The sequence below is a fragment of the Pimephales promelas genome, chromosome 10 (assembly GCF_988280905.1).
Source record: "Pimephales promelas chromosome 10, fPimPro1.hap1.1, whole genome shotgun sequence".
Classification (NCBI taxonomy): Eukaryota; Metazoa; Chordata; class Actinopteri; order Cypriniformes; family Leuciscidae; genus Pimephales; species Pimephales promelas.
Window position 1 is genome coordinate 15,286,986 of NC_142778.1, and position 20,575 is coordinate 15,307,560.

The window sequence follows — 20,575 nt, forward strand, 5'->3', positions numbered from 1 at the left end:
TGATGGTTGCCGCCACCATAGGTGGCAACGAACTCAAACCTGCCCCGTCCCATCCCGGAGCCACACGTGTAGTCTCCAGGATCAGGACGAGGGTGCCACGGAGTGCCCCGTCTCTGAGTGAGTAGATCTTGTCTCAGAGGAATAGGCCAAGGAGGTGCTGTCGCGAGGAGCAAGAGTTCGGAGAACCACGTCTTGGTGGGTCAATAGGGGGCTACCAGCAAGACCTGCTCCTCGTCCTCCTTGATCTTGCACAGCACCCGTGCAAGGAGGCTCGCTGGGGGAAACGCATACTTCCGTGGGCCCCGCGGCCAGCTGTGCGCCAGCGCATCTGAGCCGAGCGTACCGTCGGTCAGGGAATAAAACTGGGCGCAGTGGGATGAGTCCCGGGAGGCGAACAGACCTATCTGTGCCTCCCCGAACTGGTCCCAAATCAGCTGGACCGACTGGGGATGGAGTCGCCATTCGCCGGAGATAGGACGGACCCGTGACAGTTCGTCGGCTGCCAGGTTCCGGACTCCTGGAATGTATATTGCACGAAGGGACCTCAGGTGCTTCTGACTCCATAACAAGAGGTGGCGGGCGAGCTGCGACAACCGGCGTGAGCGTAGACCCCCCTGGTGGTTGATGTATGCTACTGCCGTGGTGTTGTCTGAACGGACAAGCACATGCTGGCCCCTGAGCAACGCTCGGAATCGGTGCAGGGCGAGACGTACTGCCAGCAGCTCGAGGCAATTGATGTGCCTGAGGTGCTGGGGTCCTGTCCAGGAACCCGCGGCTGCATGCCCATTGCACATGGCACCCCAACCCGTGGTAGACGCATCCGTGGAGACAACGAGATGCCTGGAAACTCGCTGAATAGGGACGCCGGTCCGTAAAAAGCTGAGGTTCGACCACGGGAAGAAGGTTCGGCGGCACGCTGGAGTCACTGGAACTCGGAGCGAGCCGCGATGCCATGCCCACCTCGAGACTCGATCGCGAAGCCACAGCTGAAGCGGTCTCATTTGAAGAAAACCGAGCGGCGTAGCCGCAGCCACGGATGCCATATGCCCCAGGAGCCTCTGAAATAGTTCAGAGATAAATCAGGGTGCGAACCCCGTGTTCGCGAAGGGGAACAAGGGCTGCCTCGACGATCTTCGTGAAGACGCGAGGGGACAGAGCTAACCCGAAAGGGAGAACCGTGTACTGATGCCTGGCCTCGAGGAAAACCGAGAGCGGTCTGTGTCGAGGCAATATGGTCGCCCGTGACCTTTTGAACGTAATTACGTATTACGTGACGTTGCAAACGCGCCTCACAGAATGGAGAAAGGCTAGCATTTGTCCTTAGAAAAGTTACATTTTTGGAATAAGCTTTGAAATAACCGATCGTTTCGCATGATAAGACCCTTATTCATCGTCTGGTGTCATTTAAAGACATTTGAAGCTGCATCTGAAACTGTTATAACTGTCGTTTGGACCTCGGTTGGACCTGGTTCCCATGGAAGTCCATTATAAGGAGAAAAATCCTGGAATGTTTTCATCAAAAACCTTAATTTCTTTTCGACTGAGGAAAGAAAGACATGGACATCTTGGATGACATGGGGGTGAGTAAATTTTCAGCAAAAGGTTTTTCAAAAGTGAACTAATCCTTTAAGAGCTGCGCGCTCCCTGTTGAATTGTCTGCAGTGTTATATGTGCGCCTAAAACACCCCACGTGTGCGGGTAATTTCTGTTTGATGCTAATTCTTTTATCTTATGTTGTTTAAGTAACGATTTGACGGTAGAACGTGTGACAGACAGTTATACGAGTTCGATTTGTGAGATGTCAATCGCCTCCGTGAGTCTGTCTGGCCTCTGCAATAACTTCAGCTGTGAGCTATCCCGTCGCGTAATTGCGTCACTTCATAACGTTCCCATGGAAACAGGGGGAAATGGCTGCTCTTGCGTAAAGCAAACACAACATTTTTCAACTTTCTGTTAAGATATATGTGACTTTTTCAACGAAAATGCGAGGATTATGAAATCATGCAAACCCCGCATATTTTGCACAGAAATCGGCAATTTATCTGGAGAAAGTGCGGCGTATTTGAAAAAATGCATTGATTTTGCATTGAATTCAGCGATTGCATAATCGCGTTTTTCTGGAGGGACTGGCTATTGGCTGTTCAGCAGGGCCTTAGAACATGCCCAGTTTTTCTCCCAAGCAGAGCAAGCGCTTTTAATGGAAGGTTATGCAGAATTTCAGTCTTTAATTAAAATGCCAGGGAACACCTCAAAGTGTGCAAAAGCCAGGAGAGAGTGCTGGCAAATGTAGAAGACAAATTAAACGTGCAGTGTAGGATTTTTAGCGACATCTAGTGGTTCGGTTGCAAGTTTGCACCAGGTTTGCATTAAGGGCTCAGCCCACTGCTCACCCCTCCCTTACAAAGAAGTTACGGTTGCTAAAACGGGACAAACATCTCGTCGACTGAGACAGCAGAAAATAGCCAGAGTAAGCCAAGAGTGTGTAACATTGTCATTGTTTCTGAACCACAGTCCATTATAAACCACATCATGTATACAGTTTACAAAGCCATAGTCAGGTGAGGATCAAGGGTTTTAATGTATAAGGGGCGGCAGTGGCTCAGTGGTTCATGTAGATTGTCTACAAACCGAAAGGTTGGTGGTTCCACCTGACCGAGTGTCGAGGTGTCCATGAGCAAGACATCTAACCCCAGCTGCTCCCGACGAGCTGGATGGCGCCTTGCATGGCTGACACCGCCGTCGGTGTGTGGATGTGAGGCAATATGTAAAGCGCTTTGGTGGCCATTAGGTCTATGAAAGCGCTATATAAATGCAGTCCATTTACCATTTACCATGGGGGCAGAAAAATGGCGCGGCTAATAGACCGGCATGATATTGTGTCAAGTTATGCACTGTTTTTGAGGTCTTCACGGGTCCAAAAACTTATGCCCGACCCGAAAGAGACCCGTAATGTGCTACACCGAACCGACCCGGACCCGTCGTTCATTTCAAAAGTTGGACCCGGACCCGTGCAGAGTGCAGACCCGAGAAAATGACATAAACGTAGGCTACTGCCCGGACCCGACCTGGACCCGTCTATTATTTGAAAACTGGACCCGAACCCGGCAGGAAGACACAAACCCGACTGGACCCGATTGTCACATATTATTTCACACAAGTTGTGAAAAATAAAACTTTTTGTCTTACCTAATTTTAGTAGCCGTCGTCTCGTTACTGACTGACTGATGCATTAATCCACCGACAAGAAAGTTCTATCCATGTTATTTCTCTCGTTATTCCAAGCTTAATCCACTCATTATTTCAGCTTTAAAAGTCCACTTGATGTCACGGTGTTTGTGGGCATGTTCAGACGGTTTTATATAGCGATATAAGCAATGACTTTTGTGTGTTAAAAGCGGAGGTTTTACCGAGCCAGCGCCAGGGGAAAAATACCTCTATGTACAAAGCCTGGGTCGTGATCAACAAGCGGGAAGGCTACATCCATACTGCAAATTGCACCTGCATGGCAGGGTAACGTTAATTATTTATCTTATTGGAGACGGATGCACTGTAGACTGATTGACTTGATGTTTATATTTCCCTAGAAAACTGTCACGACTAGGCTACTAATCACTTACCCAGCATCCGTCACCTTTCCTCCAGGGTCATTATTGCTAAACTAAACGTGTGTCTGTCATTTCACCAATTATCGCTGAGATGTGTGGAAATCGTGTCAGTGCGTGATGTAAAAAAAAAAAAAAAAACATAAAAAAACTCATTAAGACACAACACACGGTTAGAACAAGCATGCACAGTGTACATAGCCGATGTAAAAATACATAAAACAAAAATCATAGTAGGCATATTAGTATTTATCGTTAGTATTTATCGCAAGTTAGTATTTATCGACGCAACAAGTAGGCATGTTGACGAGAAATTCTCCGGTAGCTGGTTTAAACTATGGTTACACCACGATGGAATTAACTTTTCTGACCCCGACATGCGCACTGCGCACCGCATTTTTTTCTGTGACGTCAACCGTGAAGGGGTCTATAACACAGCGAGGGAGAATTAAGTTACATGAAACAATCCCAACTACATATTTTACACCACTGACAAGGGAAAAGTCACTACTCACAGAGTTTAGGGCTAGCTTTTAGCTTTCTGTTGCTTCTCTTTCAAGGTAGAGACGAAACGCGTTCTGTAGCGCTGTTTGTTCGCGTTCGGCTACAGTAGAAAGATGACGTCACAATATGGCGACCTTCATAAAAGGGGATTCCTGCGGTTATGGTGATATAAATGTCTCATTCTAAGGTAATAAAAACATTATGGTTTATTAAGTAAATTCTTTATACACCACTGAAAACATAGTTATGGATTTCATATTGCATTTTAGTTAATAGATACTAAATTTTTTTACACATTGCACCTTTAAATGCATTTGTGGTGGCCATGTTAAATGTTTTAATAATTTATTATTTTATTTTTACTTTCATAATTTCATAATTAATTTGTTCATTTTAATGTCAGAGTCACCACACTATAATGGACATGGTGAAAGTGAAGAACAGAAATATTCTACCTAATGGTAATTTTACTAGACCTTATAGGCCAGAGCAGTCTCATCCAGACCAAACGTCAACATCTGCCGTTTTAGGGTACCCTTTAACGTCGGTTAGATGACATTATCGGACCCTAACCCTACCCCAGACCTAAACCTACCCTGTCACCTAACTGATGTTAAAGGTAAAGCATCAGTTGTATGACGTCCCAGGATCGTCATGTAACTGACGTTAAAGGGTACCCTAAAACGGCGGATGTTGATGTATGGTCAAAAGACGTCCCAAGAGGTCAGTTATATGACTTCTTGGGATGAGACTGTGTTATATAGGCCTATTAGTCTATTTTAAAAAAGCACTGTTAAATAAATGATTTTCTGATTAAATGATTGTCTATTTATAAAAGCAACCAGGAAAAAGGTTGAGAAAAAGAAAAAAGTGATGCTCCTAACCCTGGCAAAAGAGCTGACCCTTGGGTTGAATGTGAATTGCCCTGTTGTGAAGGGCATCCCTGGGTTCAGCTCTTCCAAACCCACATCAGGGACCAGTAGCAGCAACACCTTCATTACTGGAAAATGAGATTTAAATTATCTTTGTAGACTGTGAAATAATTTGTTGCCGCAGTAGGCCTATAATCCAAATTGGCTGGTTTAGTCATTTCAACTGTTAAATCTTGAGTAATGATAAATTGCTTTGTCTTGTGAAAGTAAAAACTGATAAACTTATGTTAATGTAAAAATATTTTGCCATTAGTTATTAATTGCACTGGAGAGTGAAGAAAACTTCTCATATTACTGTTCTTTGGAGGAAGAACGTCTCGGTTACGTATGTAACCCTCGTTCCCTGAGTACAGGGAACGGAGACGTGTCGTTGGGGTGTTCCCTGACGAATTGGGATCACGCTAGGGAAACTGATTACCTCTGATAGAATAAACAACGAGCCAATAACCATTGGCATGCAATCTTGGCATTCCGCGAGCCGTGTACAAGCGCAGATATAAAAGCGGAAGCAAACATTGCATAGACGCTTCTCGCTGAGGAGCCGAACAGAGTCCAGTCCTCCGCGAAGGTACAACAACATGGCGAAGGGACGACACGTATGCGTTCCCTGTACTCAGGGAACGAGGGTTACATACGTAACCAAGACGTTCCCTTTCGTCCTGGGAACTCCAATGTGTCGTCGGGGAGTTCCCTGACGAATTGGGATCCCCAATAAACTGCCATGGTGCTGGCCCCTTCCAGCACTCAGCGACGCTACCCACGCAGTTTCAGAAATAATGGTAGCTAGCTAGGAAGTCACACTGCTGTTCCGCAAGACCCAATCAGTGGACATTGGATAACACTGGGAAAGCGTGCCCAACCCGAAGAAGGGGAAGGGAACGCTGCGGAAACCACCCGCCTGAAGAAGGCCTGGAATACACATATGTACTAGCCCAGGGGGATAGTGAAACATGTGGCAGTCCCTGAGGTAGTCCCAATCCAAAGGAACAGGAGCGTACTCAACAGGGATGACAGAACGAGTCTGTCAAGGGCAAGACACAGCTGGACTGCACGTGGCATATGCTGAACTGAACCAGTAGACGAACTAGATCGGAGATTCTCTGAAGTGACTCCCCCATGTCTCAGGGATCTCAGTATCGAACGTAACATCTCCAGAGTCATATTCCCGCAATGAGAGCATGACTCATCCACAAGCGCCGTGAAGCAGTACTTGTGACCACTCGAGACGAAGACCACTGGAAGAACCGTCACACCAGCACCCCAAACATTTCTTCACCAGGCTCATCAGAACAGCAGGTAAGCTCTGAGAGGCTCCGAAGCGAAAAAGCGTCTATGCAATATTTGCTTCTGCTTTTATATCCGCGCTTGTAGGCGGCTTGCGGAATGCAAAGATTGCATGCCAATGGTTATTGGCTCGTTGTTAATTCTATCAGAGGTAATCAGGTTCCCTAGCGTGATCCCAATTCGTCAGGAAACTCCCCGACGACACGTTGGAGTTCCCAGGACGAAAGGGAACTTTAATTTAATTGATGGCTTTAATTGATTTATACTTGTGCCTATGCCTATTATTTCTGACAGGAGTCCACATGTACAGAAAGGCCTACAGAAGAGTCTGCACAAAGCAGTGATACAGGGGTGGGCAGTGTAGAGACTTTTCCTTTTTATTTGTTGCATGAGGCATACAAACGACACAGGGTGAAATTCATTCCCTATGAGTCTTCAACAGAAAAAAAAAATCAGGGGGACCTTGCATAATATACAGTATCTTATTAAAAGATGACTGAATAACTGGCTTTTCTTTACAAAGAACTATTGAAATAAAACTCAAGGAACTAAGCAAATTTTTCTTGTCTTTTATGTTAGGCTTAATTATTTTTTTTCTTTTTCTGATGTTGGCAATGTTGTGTAATATGGCACATGTCACAGGCCCTGTCAGGTGTAACCCTCAAGGGGGTCGCACACCAGACGAGAAGCTCAGTGCCACGTCACGCAGCGTCGCGCCACGTCTAGAACAACTCCCAGGTATCGCACACCGGACGCGCACATTCGCGTGAGCTCAGTTTTGAATCAACTCCTGGTAGAAGTCAAGAGCTTCAAGATGGGTGAGTTTAAACTGGATGTATTATTATTTTTTATGTTAAGTGAATAAAATAGCTGATGTTTGAACGTTATTAATCAAGTAAAAGTGTCTTTCACCTTGTTAAATCTGTTATTTTGTTGTAACGTTATCCGTTGTCTTGGCAACTATGTTACAATTGTATTTATTTAGCTAGCGTTTAGCCAACCCGAGTGAAAACGTTAACCAAACGAGTTATTTGACATATTCTTTTTTATTATAAATGTAACTGACAATATGTTATTTCTTTGTAACATAATGTTATAATGGCAGTTACGTACAAGTTATGTAAAACTCTCTGGTGCTATTTGTGTTTACTCCTCTCTGTCAAAAGCAACGTTTTTCTTTTTATGATAAATGTACTATATTTTAGTAATACTAGTTTTTCTGTAATAATTTACACTACTAGCAAATATTTTCTTCTAAATTATGCACTTTTCAACAGTCATAATCACATTTGGGTATATTTAACTTATATAACCTATGAAGGCTTTTGTATGAATTTTTTTCCTATTCTTCCCAAACAGATTCAATTTTGACTGACAAAAAAAAATTGCTGCACTGGTACTTTTACGTAACAGACTGGAAAAAAAAGGCAATCGAATTTGGGTACACCCTCTAAATGAAAAAAAGGCAACAATTTGGCACTTTCCACCACCTTGTTCAGGAGCTGCAATTAAGTCCAGTAAAGCACCAGCAGTACTTCAGAATGAATGCAGAGCAGATGGAGGATCTGCTGTCACTCACTGGACCTGACATCACTGGGATGTCTATAAATTACCGGACACCTATTGGGCCAAAAGAAAAACTTGCAGTAACATTGCGGTAAGCAATTTTCTCTATAACCTGATTTACAGTTTATATTTATTATGATGTTGGAAGAATGAAGACAATATTTTCAAAACAATAATTAATTTAATGGATTTTACCATGTGAGCCATATGTCAAGATAAGATTTGTGTTTCCAAATCACCCTCATGGGTCGACCCATCCATATGGTTGTCGAAGTCAACGTTACTGATTGTACTGAGAAAAAAAAGAGAGACAAACAAAAGCATTAGTTTTTTAAAGCAAAGTTAAAATTCAAATCATACTTTAATCAATTTAATTCACACTTGACATTGTATTACTATAAATGGTACCTTCTATTTTGTAAGAAGATATATAGGAAGGAAATTGCAGCAGCATGTTTCCACTCCTGTTGACGCACTGCTCCAGAGCCACTTGGCAATTGTTGTCTTTTCTTCCACTTGATGTAGTTGTCTCTCAGGGACTTCCATCTCATTCTGCACTCATTTTCTGTGAAGAGGGAGAAATTAATGTTTATATTAATGTTTTACAGATATCTGGCCACAGGAAATTCAGTAAGAGTGATTGCCTTTAACTACCGAATGGGGGAGAGCACAGTGGCTAAATCCATCAAGGACACATGTGCAGCTATTAACAGGCATATGATGGATACACACCTAGCAAGACCAACTGAGCAGGAGTGGAGGAATATTGCCTCAAGATTTTCATCTAGGTGGAATTTTACTAACTGCATAGAAGCGATAGATGGGAAGCACGACCTCCTCTTTGCACCACCACATTCTGACAGCCTTTATTTTAATTACAAAAAAAAACATTCTCTGTAGTTTTATTGGCTGTCGTTGATGCCGAATATCGTTTCCTCCTAGTCCATATTGGAGACTATGGACGGTCAAGCGATGGTGGTGTCTTTGCTGGCTCAGCCATAGGGCAGGCTCTAGATGCAAAGAAGCTGGACATGCCAGATGATCAGCCCCTTCCAGGAGCAGAGCATCTGGGGAACATGCCATTCACCATTGTAGGGGATGCAGCATTCCCATTAAAAACCTACCTGATGCGGCCTTATCCTGGTAGGGACTTATCTGCACAACAACGCATGTTCAACTACAGATTGTCTTGAGCACGGAATGTAGTTGAAAATGCCTTCCGCATGTCATCATCATCTCGCTGGAGGATCCTGCACAGCAGGATTAACATACACCCTGACAAAATAAACAGCCTTATTTTGTCAGCTTGCATCCTGCACAACTTTCTTCTCATGCCAATGGAAGTAGAGAGGTGGCTGAATACCAGTGCCCCATCTCCTGGATCAATGGGGAGCATTTCTACTGTTGGTGGACTTCGTGGTGCAAGGGAGGCCTACACAGTTCGAGACAAATTCTGCTCTTATTTCAACTCTGAGGGACATCTTGACAGAATGAAATGGTTTAATGGTCATCACAGTCTTAGTTTAATTATTAATTCATTAAATTGAATTGATTTTAGAATTGATCACTTTCTTGATATCATAATGTATGTAAATATGTAATATCTTAACGTGCCTGCTTACATAACTATTTAGTCTTCAATTAGCATTAATATTAGAATGCACAAATTAATTATTAGCCTTGTTATTACAAATCAGTTTCAACATTTCTTATAGCTACTTTTCCTAATATGATTTGTTTGTTCAATAAATCAAATATGTTACATATTTTTCGCTTAAGCTATTGATATCATTGTTAACATCAATTAATATACTCAACGAAGGGCACTCCCTCTCCCTCCCCTAACCTTCCCTGCTTTGCTTCTCTCGTCATGTCTAGTCTACTGTCTTGTACTTTGAGAGACTCTCTCATCACTGCTCTCCAAACTAAGAAATTATGGATTTGATCAACTGGTCTCTCAACGCAATTGACACCATCTTCTCGAAGAGAAGCTTGGGTTCGGGGGAACCTGACTGCCCTGCCGGAACGTTCACAGCTGGCTACACGATGGACGCGTGGGAGAAGTGGCGGTTCGTGTGTCTGGCGGCTCTTTCCGTGGAGGACGTTGAAGATATCTACCTATTCGTAACCATGATAACAGGTCTTCTGCTGATTGGATTAGGCATTGCCCTGGTTTATCGAGGAGTTAAAAAAAACAGTGACAGCCTTGTGAGGTGTCCAAAACCTCACAAGGCTGCCCGTCATGATTGAAGCGTTGGGCAGAGCTGTCAGCACTGGGACTATGTCTATGAACCAGAATATGGATAACATCATGGAGAAGCTTTCAGCTTTGCAGAAGGATTTGGATCGTTTAGGAGACCAGAGACAATGAGAATTAGCCGTGTAAATTGAATACGGCTTTTCGCCCCAAGGACAAACAATCCCAATCTTATCTGTTTTCGGACGCCCTCAACCAGCACTGGCCTTGGCCAAGGCCGCTGTTGGAACAACAACTCCCCCAGAAGAGCACTGCAGTGAGCCGCTCTCGCGTTCCTTCCCCGGCTCCCCAGGACACCTGGTGATTGTTGACTTTGTCTGGGAAATGATCAAAGTTTTCTCCATGGCAACTCTCTGTGTATCGCTATGACATCTGCGGACTTGAGGCACCTAGATTATGATGCCAGGCATAGCGACACTCCAGGCCTACACATACACAAACTCTTCCACATACATACAGATATGCATTCACCAGCCCCACACCTCGCCTTCGCCGCTTTGTACCCCCCAGTCTGTGACCAGCGCCGAGAATGGCTGCAGGACCGGATGGCTGCTTGCCTGTGCTGGGTCGCTTCCACCCCCCACTCCTGTACCCTGTTGCAAGTCTTGTCTGTTCATGTTGTAGAGTGTACTGATTATGTGCCAATGTTGCTGAGGTGTTTTTTTACTGTTCCCAAACTGTACTCCTCACCGGAGCATAGTTTGCGGGTTAAAAAAGGGTTGCCTTTTTATTTTCTCTTCTCACATGTTATGCTGTATTTCTACCTCAATGCTCTGTCTTCCTGTCCTATCTACCCCCTTGTCTTATTGTATGTATGTCTGTATGGACAGGTTGATGGCTAATTTCGCTGGTACTTGTGACTAAGTGACAATAAAGGCTACTACTACTACTACTACTACTACTACTACTACTACTACTACTACTACCATTCCTGTGGTTTACTGGTGGCATGTTATTGGAGTCTAATTTCAACATGAGTATTTATTTAATGAAATATCATAATTGTAAGTTTGTGTGGTGAAAAATAAGCTTTTTTAAGGACATTGTGAGATTAAGAAAAAGTCTGTAATGTACGTTGTTTTACTGTAAAGTTAAGCCAGGAACACACCAAGCCGATGGTCGGCCGTCTGGCAGATTTTTTGCGTTGGCCAACTAAGTTTCCTCGGTGTGATACGCACAGTTCCGTGCCGTTGGCTGAAAATAGCCGTACACGACCATGAATGTAACCACGAGAGGCAAACGTTACATAGCCAATGCATTAATATTTCGCACTGATGGGTTTAGTAATAATAACCCAGAGTATGGTTAATATGATAGAGTAGCCTATTGAAAAATGGATTTAAAAAGGCTATATTTGTTTTACATTTTTTTCCAATATGACTATTTAAGCTGTTAGGAATGTTAAACTAGGCCTAAATGTATATTGCAGCACAGGGTGAAGTCAGTATGTACATTAATGACTATTTGAGACAAATAAATGCAAATTTAATATAAAACTAAGCAAATGGCGCTCTGTGGCGCGGCAGGGTTTTGAACAAGATCCCTGAGCCATAGCTGGGCGCCGCGGACAGACGCCGAATCGCGCCGCCAGTTCGAATTTTAAAAACGTGGCGCTTCTCGTCCGGTGTGCGACCCCCTTCAGGCTTTTCAGACACTGAAATCTTCCCTATAGTTGGGCAAAGGTCATTTCATTGTGTGCCCTTGTCCTAGAGCTACATTGTAACTGGTGTGGGGTTTGGGTCAGGGAATGGGGTCATAAAACACCTGTCTCCAGACTCTCCAAGCAGGATCCTGTTGTAATAACCTGTATAATGCAGTTCTCAGCATAAGTGTATGTAATACCGTGAGTTTGATATTTATAATTTTCCTAACCACGTTCAAATAATCTGCATAAATGTGAATCTCTGAAAATTCTTGAGTCATGCACAGATCTAGGCCATTTTGCTTTCACAATAATAATAATAATAATAATAATAATTCATTACATTTATATAGCGCTTTTCTCGGCACTCAAAGTGCTTTACATAGAGAAGGGGAATCTCCTCAACCACCACCAATGTGCAGCATCCACCTGGATGATGCGACGGCAGCCATAGTGCGCCAGAACGCTCACCACACACCAGCTTACTGGTGGAGAGGAGACAGTGATGAAGCCAATTGGTATAGATGGGGATGATTAGGAGGCCATGATGGACAGAGGCCACTGGGCAAATTTCGCCAGGATGCCGGGGTTACACCCCTACTCTTTCGAAAGACATCCTGGGATTTTTTTTTAAAACTGTATGAGCACAACCTTACCCCAACCAGAGTGTTTATGGAATTTCTGTGGTCAAATGGTGTCTCATTATGTGCTTCTCTTTTTCCTCAGATGGATGAGATGATCACTAACATCAGAGAGGTATTTGTGAGCAATCTGTATGATCTAGCCTGGATGGATGCTGAAACCAAGAAAGCTGCAGAGGAGAAGGTGAGGCTTATTTTCAGTTTATGTTTAACCTTAATGATACTATATAATCACTGCTGAAAACATACTGAAACATGGTGAAAGGTAACTTTGAAAGCTTGTTCCATAGAAAATGTGGTCTTTAAAGAAATACAAAGATTGCCCCAGATTCATTAAATGTATTATCTACTTTAAAAAAGGCTGCTTCTTTGCTCTTCCTTACTGCAGGCCCGAACAATCAGAGAAAGGATTGGTTTCTCAGAAAATATCATGAACAACACATACCTGGACCAGGAGTACCAAGATGTGAGTGGCTACAAGATAAAGAGCATAGGCAGGCATACACTGTCAAGTCACCTTTATTTATATAGCACTTTTTAGCGCGTCACAGCTTAAGTAAGTTCAGTGATATTTCATTTTGTTGTTAAATATATATATATATATATATATATATATATAGCTCTGGAGAAAACCGTGATGTCATCGTCCAGCTCACTTCAGTTTTTTATAATGTTGTCAATGCAGGCAGATCAATAATATTGTTAAATATTAAATTAAATGTCTCCAAATAGGCAAGCCCAAAGCAAAGGGCAACAAAGGTGAAAAAGGTGACAGTGGCAAGGAACCAAAACTCCTTCAGGTGACAGAATGGAGAAATAAACCTTTGGAAAAACAAGGCTCAGTCAGGGGGCCAGATCTCCTCTGGCCAAGGAATGAATGAAAAGTGTGTGATTATGATTCAGGCAGCATTACATGTCAGATTGGATTGGAAAATTCAGAATATTGTCTGGTTGAAGATCTGTATTACAGACGAGTTTGTTGAGGATCAGAGCAGAAGGCTGTCGTGTTGATGAGGCCTCCACAGGGAGTCTGACATCCTCTGGCAACACTTCAGGGATGCATTGTGGTCGTGTCTAGGTGCAGGTCCACCATCTGATCTGGATCCCTTCCCAGATCCAGCTAACTACATCATGCGTTGTGGTCATGTCTTGGTGCAGGTCCACCATCTGATCTGGATACGGCCTGGATCCGGCTGATTACAGTTAACCTCGGAATAAACAGAAAGACTAAAATTAGCGTAGATGCCATTCTTTTTATGATGTAGCAAGTACATCAGGTGTGCTCGGTTCCGGCTGACCTAATCTATGCAGCCTAATATCTGTGCGGTGTCTGTGTGATTTTAGTAAGATTTCCTACTCACACTGAATGAGTAGATCACATCCGATGTAAAGCCAAAGCTCAGGATTTATGTGCTCACACTATATGGTCCGAACGTCAAGCTGCGACTTGACTGCTCACACTATACATGTGAAATATGCGCGAGGGTTGCCGGGTTGTGACATAGTCGATTTCATGTATCCATAGATATTGTCAAAACAAGCATCAGCTATCAATATCAAGATGATTTAGCATTTCCAATTTATGTATTAAATTATCATAAGTATTATTGTATTATTATTATTATTAGGGAAGGCCTAGACTTTTATTAGTAAATTGATAGGCTATTATAATTAATTTGCTAAGCAATCATTTTATAGCGCATCACCACAAAACCGACGTGCTGTGAGGATAATAAAGGATTACATAGAAGCTTACTTCTCATTGAAAACTGTCTAAAACATTTAGATTGATTACAATGGCATATAGGCATATAATTCAAATCATATATTGTTGACCATATATTGTTAATCCATTTTGCAACACGGACTGGAAGTAAGCAGTAATTTGTTGCTAGTTTGAGCTACATATCTTAAAGATATCCCTGTTTTTATTTTCTTTCTTGCTGCAGATGAAATGGTTAAACTTCTGTTTTCGCACAGGTGCAGTTAGGGAAAAAAACCCACTGAGTTTAGGGCAATCTGTTCCTTGCTTCAACAGTGTGATATAATCACAAGGACCGACCAACATTTCTGACATGCCAGAAATTTATCCAATCATTCGATTGCCTGTCGGGAGAGGTTAATTGCCTCTCCTTTCCCCTGTTGCAAGGCAAGGCAAGTTTATTTATATAGCACATTTTATACACAATGGTAATTCAAAGTGCTTTACATAGAAGAAATTTAAATAATCAAAAGAAACCAGAATAATTAAAACAGTTTAGAATAAAAAAATAATAATAAATAAAAGTCGGACAGTGGCACAGTGCTCATTCAGTAAATGCATAGCTAAACTGAAGTGTTTTGAGTCTGGATTTGAATGTGACTACTGTAGGAGCACACCAGATCTCTTCTGGAAGCTGGTTCCAGCTGTGGCTGGCATAATAGCTAAAAGCAGACTCTCCATGCTTAGAGTGAACCCTTGGTATTTCTAAATGATGTGATGCTAATGATCTAAGTGATCTGTTCATATTCAGTGAATATCTGCAATATATTGAGGTCCTAGCCCATTGAATGATTTATATACCACTAATAATACTTTGAAATCAATCCTAAATGTAACTGGGAGCCAGTGTAAAGACCTGAGAACTGGTGTGATATGTTCATGTTTTCTGGTCCTGCTCAGAATCCTGGCTGCAGCGATCTGTATGAGCTGCAACTGTCTCATGGTCTTTTTAGGAACTTCATCTTTGCTTCCAAATGCAATGACTTCAATTTTGTCTCTGTTTAACTGAAGAAAGTTTTGCCACATCCAACTGTTTACTTCATCAATGCATTGGCACAATGAGTCAATGGGGCTGTAGTCGTTAGGCGATAGGACTAAGTACAGCTGTGTGTCGTCTGCATAGCTGTGGTAAGTGATTTGGTTCTTTCTCATTATTTGGCTCATTGGGATCATATACAGTTTGAACATGAGTGGCACAAGAATTGAGCCTTGAGGGACTCCACATGTCATGGATGTCCACTCAGACTTATGGTCTCCTATACTCACATAATAACCTCTCCCTATGACCTGACCCATTTTAGGACTATTAGTAGGGTAGGAAGGGGGGGTTCACCTGCACCCGAAAGATATATTTTTTTAACCTAGTTTTTTGTAATCCTTAAGGTGTCTAGAAAAGGAATTTTGATGTTCCCCGCGCAAATTTTTGTCCCATATGTGATTTTTTGTATCATCTTTTGTGTCCGTGCTTGATTTTTAGCTGCGGAAAATGAAAACTTTAAATCTACATAGAATCTGAACAATACATCCTACAGACACAATCTACCCCATTTTCTCTTCGTCTTTGCATGAGGAATTGATAGATATGAGGATTGTCTTGATTAGATAATGTATAGTGCATAAAAACTCAAATAAACACCAAAAAATGTGAAAAAATGGTGACATTGGATCACTGGAACTCCTCCCCTATGGACCCTTCTGATATATGTTTTCTAACTTTTGTATTTTTACAGTCTTTAGGATGTCTAAGAAGCAAATGTTGATGATCCCCACCTGAAATAGTGTCACATGTATGTATTTTCTGGCTATATTGTTGTCACCCTGGATATCCAAAAAAGCACAAAAGCACATTTATCCACAAGTTTCCTACGCCCCATGAGGCCTTGCGTCAAAAGTGGGCGCGACTTCCGGTTTTAAGTAAACAAAGCGCGACTTGACATGCTTGACACTCGTTCATTCAACAGTTGACAGTCATTCAAGTTATAGCGATCCAAACTACCTAACGATGTGGGAACACAACCTCAACAAAATTCAAAAGGGTGAAATATAGGGTTGGGAATCGTGAGAAATTTTCCGGTTCCGGTTCCCATTCAATTAAAAATATTAGTAAGAGAAAAATCCACAATCCTTTTTGTGTTTATTTCTTATAGTACTTGACAAATTAGTTTAACAGACTGGTAATGTAAACAAACTCAAAATATTATTAAGCAATCTTTGCAAAAAAAAAACAAACATTATATATATATATATATATATATATATATATAAAGGAAATGAAAAAATTCTGCATTCTCTATAATAATTTAGGACCTCTCCTTTATTGTATCTCCAACAGTGAAGAATACCCTCTCAGAAGGAGTAGAATATGCTTTAACACGCATGTAAGATGTGTGTAGAACAGATTATTTTTTTAAACGGTTTGAATGATTGATTCATAAAGACTTTACTTATTTCATTACTGGATAAATCGGTGCTCTAGCAGTTTATAAACAGAACTGCATGGGTCTTGCGGAAGAACATTGTTGCCGGAGCTACTTCTCTCTGTTTATGTCCATGACGAGTAACGCAGGCATTGGGCTACTCCGCAGCAGCTGCGATCCGCCGGCCAGTCTAAACAAGTCCGAGTATTAACGCTTATTACAGGCTTTACGTAGTGATTCAAGATAAGACAAAAACACGGTTTGAAAAAAAACATTATAATGCACTCGCTCATTGTATATATTTTGTAAATTCTGAACACAAAAAATATACGGACTGCATCTGTTTTAACCACTACCGTCAATGTTTACTCAAACTATAATCTCACTAATTCTGTAACGGAAATCATTTGAATATGTGAAACAAATAAATATTGAGACTGTTGTGCAACTGCTCTCTCTCTCAGCGCAAACTGATTTGAATGTAGGCTAGAGAGTGACTCGGCGGTCGGCAAGCGCAGCGCGCGTGTCTGTGTGTGACAATGCAGCGCGTGTGAGAGCAAATCGCAACTTCAGTGGTGAAGTTTTTGTCATTCAGGAATAAGACGGCGTCTTCTACTCCCAGCACTTCGCCCACATGATGATATCGCATCGGCATCAGAACCGTTTTCGGAACCGAAACTTAGGAACTTTGCACGGTTCCGGTATTTTTTCAAAAACACAACCGGTTCTGGAAAAGAACCGGTTCTCGGTTCCCAACCCTAGTGAAATAACAGTATCTTTACCCTCCGCAGTAGTTGATTGGGAGTATTATAATAACATTATTAATAATCAATACTCATCAAGGCATGGTGACAGACAGTTGTGCGAGCTGACAAACAATTAAAAAAAATAAAATACACACTTAGTCACTGATGTGCTTTGGAGTTTATTCAAAATGATAAATGAATGTGCTTCTTGAATACATTAACTGGCACATTTGGTATTCTGTCAACACAGGCTTTGATCCTGAGTTTAGGTGTAACATCAGTAGCGAACAGCCAAACACATGCTGATAGAGTTCATAGAATATTAAGAATTTAAACAAATGTACACAGGAAGATTCGCCGTCTTTTGGGAGGTGATGGAAACTACAGTCGTTGGCAGGATCAGAGACGGGCTCTGGCAGGATCACTCTGATTTCGTTTTCAGCTTATGTTCAAAACAATCACGTTTAAGCCACAGTTTAGTCCGGTTATACATACAACCGCGAACAGCACATGTTGTCCCTGAGCTCCGTAACGACATCTCTCATAAAGATTTGCGTCTTTAAATAGTAAAATAATTCTCCGAAAAACAGCTAGCCTCTTCACTAACTAACACACAAAATACCATTGGAATGCTACTTCCGCCGCCTCACCGGAAGTTTCACCCACTTTATTTTTTACAGGAGCGCCCCTCGGAAACTTGTGGATAGGCAGTCTGTTTTTCTCCTTTAGTTTTCGATTTGATAGATCTCCTCCATTTGTCATAACTGGCTATGTAAATTATTGTTGAGCACATGTTGAGCTTGTTTCCAACGTCAATTGTTGCACATTAAAAATATAACGTAGATATTTTAATTAAATAATACATTTTAAGATACAACGTGTTCAAAAATATGCATTAATTAAAAATCACATCATGTAATTAGGATTCACTGGTAATGTGAGGTTTATTTAACATACATTTTTAAACTAACTACACAAATACATAGCCTACATGATGCACCAACACACAATTAAAAAGATCTTTCTTGGTAAAGAACATTTAGCGTTATGGAAGCCCACATTAACTGGGATATCATATCCCAGAGAGCTCCACCCAGTTTTCCAGCCTGTCAAGAAGTATGTTGTGATCAACAGTGTCAAATGCAGCACTGAGGTCGAGTAGCACCAGTACTGATAATTTGCCTGTATCAGTATTTAAGCAAATATCGTTTATTATCTTTATGAGTGCTGTCTCTGTGCTGTGATGTGATCAGACACCAGATTGAAAATTGTCAAAATATCCATTTGAGCTTAATAATTTGTTCAGCTGATTGAAGACAACCTTTTCAATGATCTTGCCTATGAAAGGACGATTTGAGATCGGTCTATAGTTGCTTAAAGGGCATATTGCAGGTTAGAGGACCCAACGAGTCAATGCATAGAAAAACAATGTAGGAACTAGATTTTCTTTAAAATATACGTATAAACACGCTACAGAAGCTTCTGCAGTCGTTTTTGTGAGAGAATTTTACTTCCGCGTCTGAAAATGGGCGTGGCGTGCGTGACGCAATAAGCGGGAGAGCCTTCGATTCACACAACAGGAAAATAATGAATCGCATGACATTTCGGACGCTGAGGAAATACTCGTATGACGGATCAAGCCATAAAGTTATGAGCCTGCTATGCTAAAGAGATCAGGGACAGGCCAGGATAATGTCAGACAGAATGGTCAGAGAAAAATTGACCTGTGATGTGAGGAGAACCAGTGGAGAACAGGACAGGTGCCTTTTAGGTGAGAGACGTGCTTATAGGCTATACACGTTCGCTAACGATATACACTGTGCTCACAATATTGTACAGATTATTATGATCCTATAACAGGCCAGCAGACAAGTATGTTTAGGGTAGATTTATATACTATTAAATGTATAAAAACTTTACTTGAGTATATTTCTATACTAAAAGCATAGGCTATACTCAGGTACATTTTTAATACATATTTTTCACCTAGGTTATAACATAAACAGAACATTAAAGATTTGAGTATTTAAACAACCAATTTTGTTTTTCAATTATAAGTTCTAATTAGGGCATGACATGCCAAAGTTACCTATATACCACTATTTGATGCCATTGGTAGTATACGACAATCAATATTCTTGTTTCGGCATACCATGATGTTGAACTCCATCATATCGCCGGGATGCTATAGTCATTTGATCTTGTGGACTCGATCTTGAAGTCCTGACAGGCTGGAGTTTTAGCAATCTCAACAAACACAATAATTTACCATGACGATGATAAATTAAAATCCAAAAACTAACTCACATTAATAAACGCCTGAACTCCGGCGCTGTGCACTCGCTACATTCCCAGCACATCTAGCATAACGCAAACCCAGTCAAACGTTTGACTGCAGTAGCCTATCTTATGCGCCTCATAATCCGCGCCTTAAAGTGCGGAAAACATGGTATACATGCATTTTATATTTAGCCTGAAATAGACAAGCATTCATGCGTCACAAAAAATCTTTAAGTTTTAGGAGGCAACATATATTTTTTATAATTCTGTGAATTACACTGCTCAAATCTGATGAGGAAGGGTTGGCTCTCCACAAAACATAAAATGTTATTTTTCGTGTTCACAGAGGAAAAAAACAATGTTACAGACGTACGTAAGAAGCACTTAAAGACTGCTTTAAAACGTTCACAGACCTCAAACAGAAAAGCACAAACCCTTTCTTTAGAGTGAATTTCATTTTTTTTTTTTTTTTTAATTAAAGGATTAGTTCACTTTTGAAAAAACTTTTGCTGATAATTTACTCACCCCCATGTCATCCAAGATGTCCATGTCTTTCTTTCCTCAGTCGAAAAGAAATTTAGGTTTTTGATGAAAACATTCCAGGATTTTTCTCCATATAATGGACTTCAATGGGAACCGGATGGTTCAAGTATCAAAAGACGGTTTCAGATGCAGCTTCAAATGTCTTTAAACGACACCAGACGATGAATAAGGGTCTTATCATGCAAAACGATCGGTTATTTCAAAACTTATTCCAAAAATGTAACTTTTATAAGGACAAATGCTAGCCTTGCTATATTCTCTGAGGCGCGTTTGTAACGTTACGTAATACGTAATTACGTTCAAAAGGTCACGGGCGACGTAGCCGGAAGTACAGAATCAAAATCGTCCGACATCGTTGTTTTTCCTTTTAATTCCTTTTTTTGTAAACGGTGTTTGAGT

The 20,575-nt window shown here is 41.5% G+C and overlaps 1 protein-coding gene across 3 annotated transcripts in view; it reads left to right on the forward strand.

The window, feature by feature from the left end:
* LOC120485860 (neprilysin-like) overlaps positions 1–20,575 on the forward strand; it is a 289,808-nt gene that overhangs the window by 245,468 nt on the left and 23,765 nt on the right. For all 3 annotated transcript variants that reach the window (XM_089135413.1, XM_089135414.1, XM_089135415.1), the window contains 2 exons: positions 12,514–12,612; positions 12,817–12,894. In XM_089135413.1, the coding sequence (XP_088991539.1) occupies positions 12,514–12,612; positions 12,817–12,894 (177 nt within the window). The remainder of the gene's footprint in view (positions 1–12,513; positions 12,613–12,816; positions 12,895–20,575) is intronic.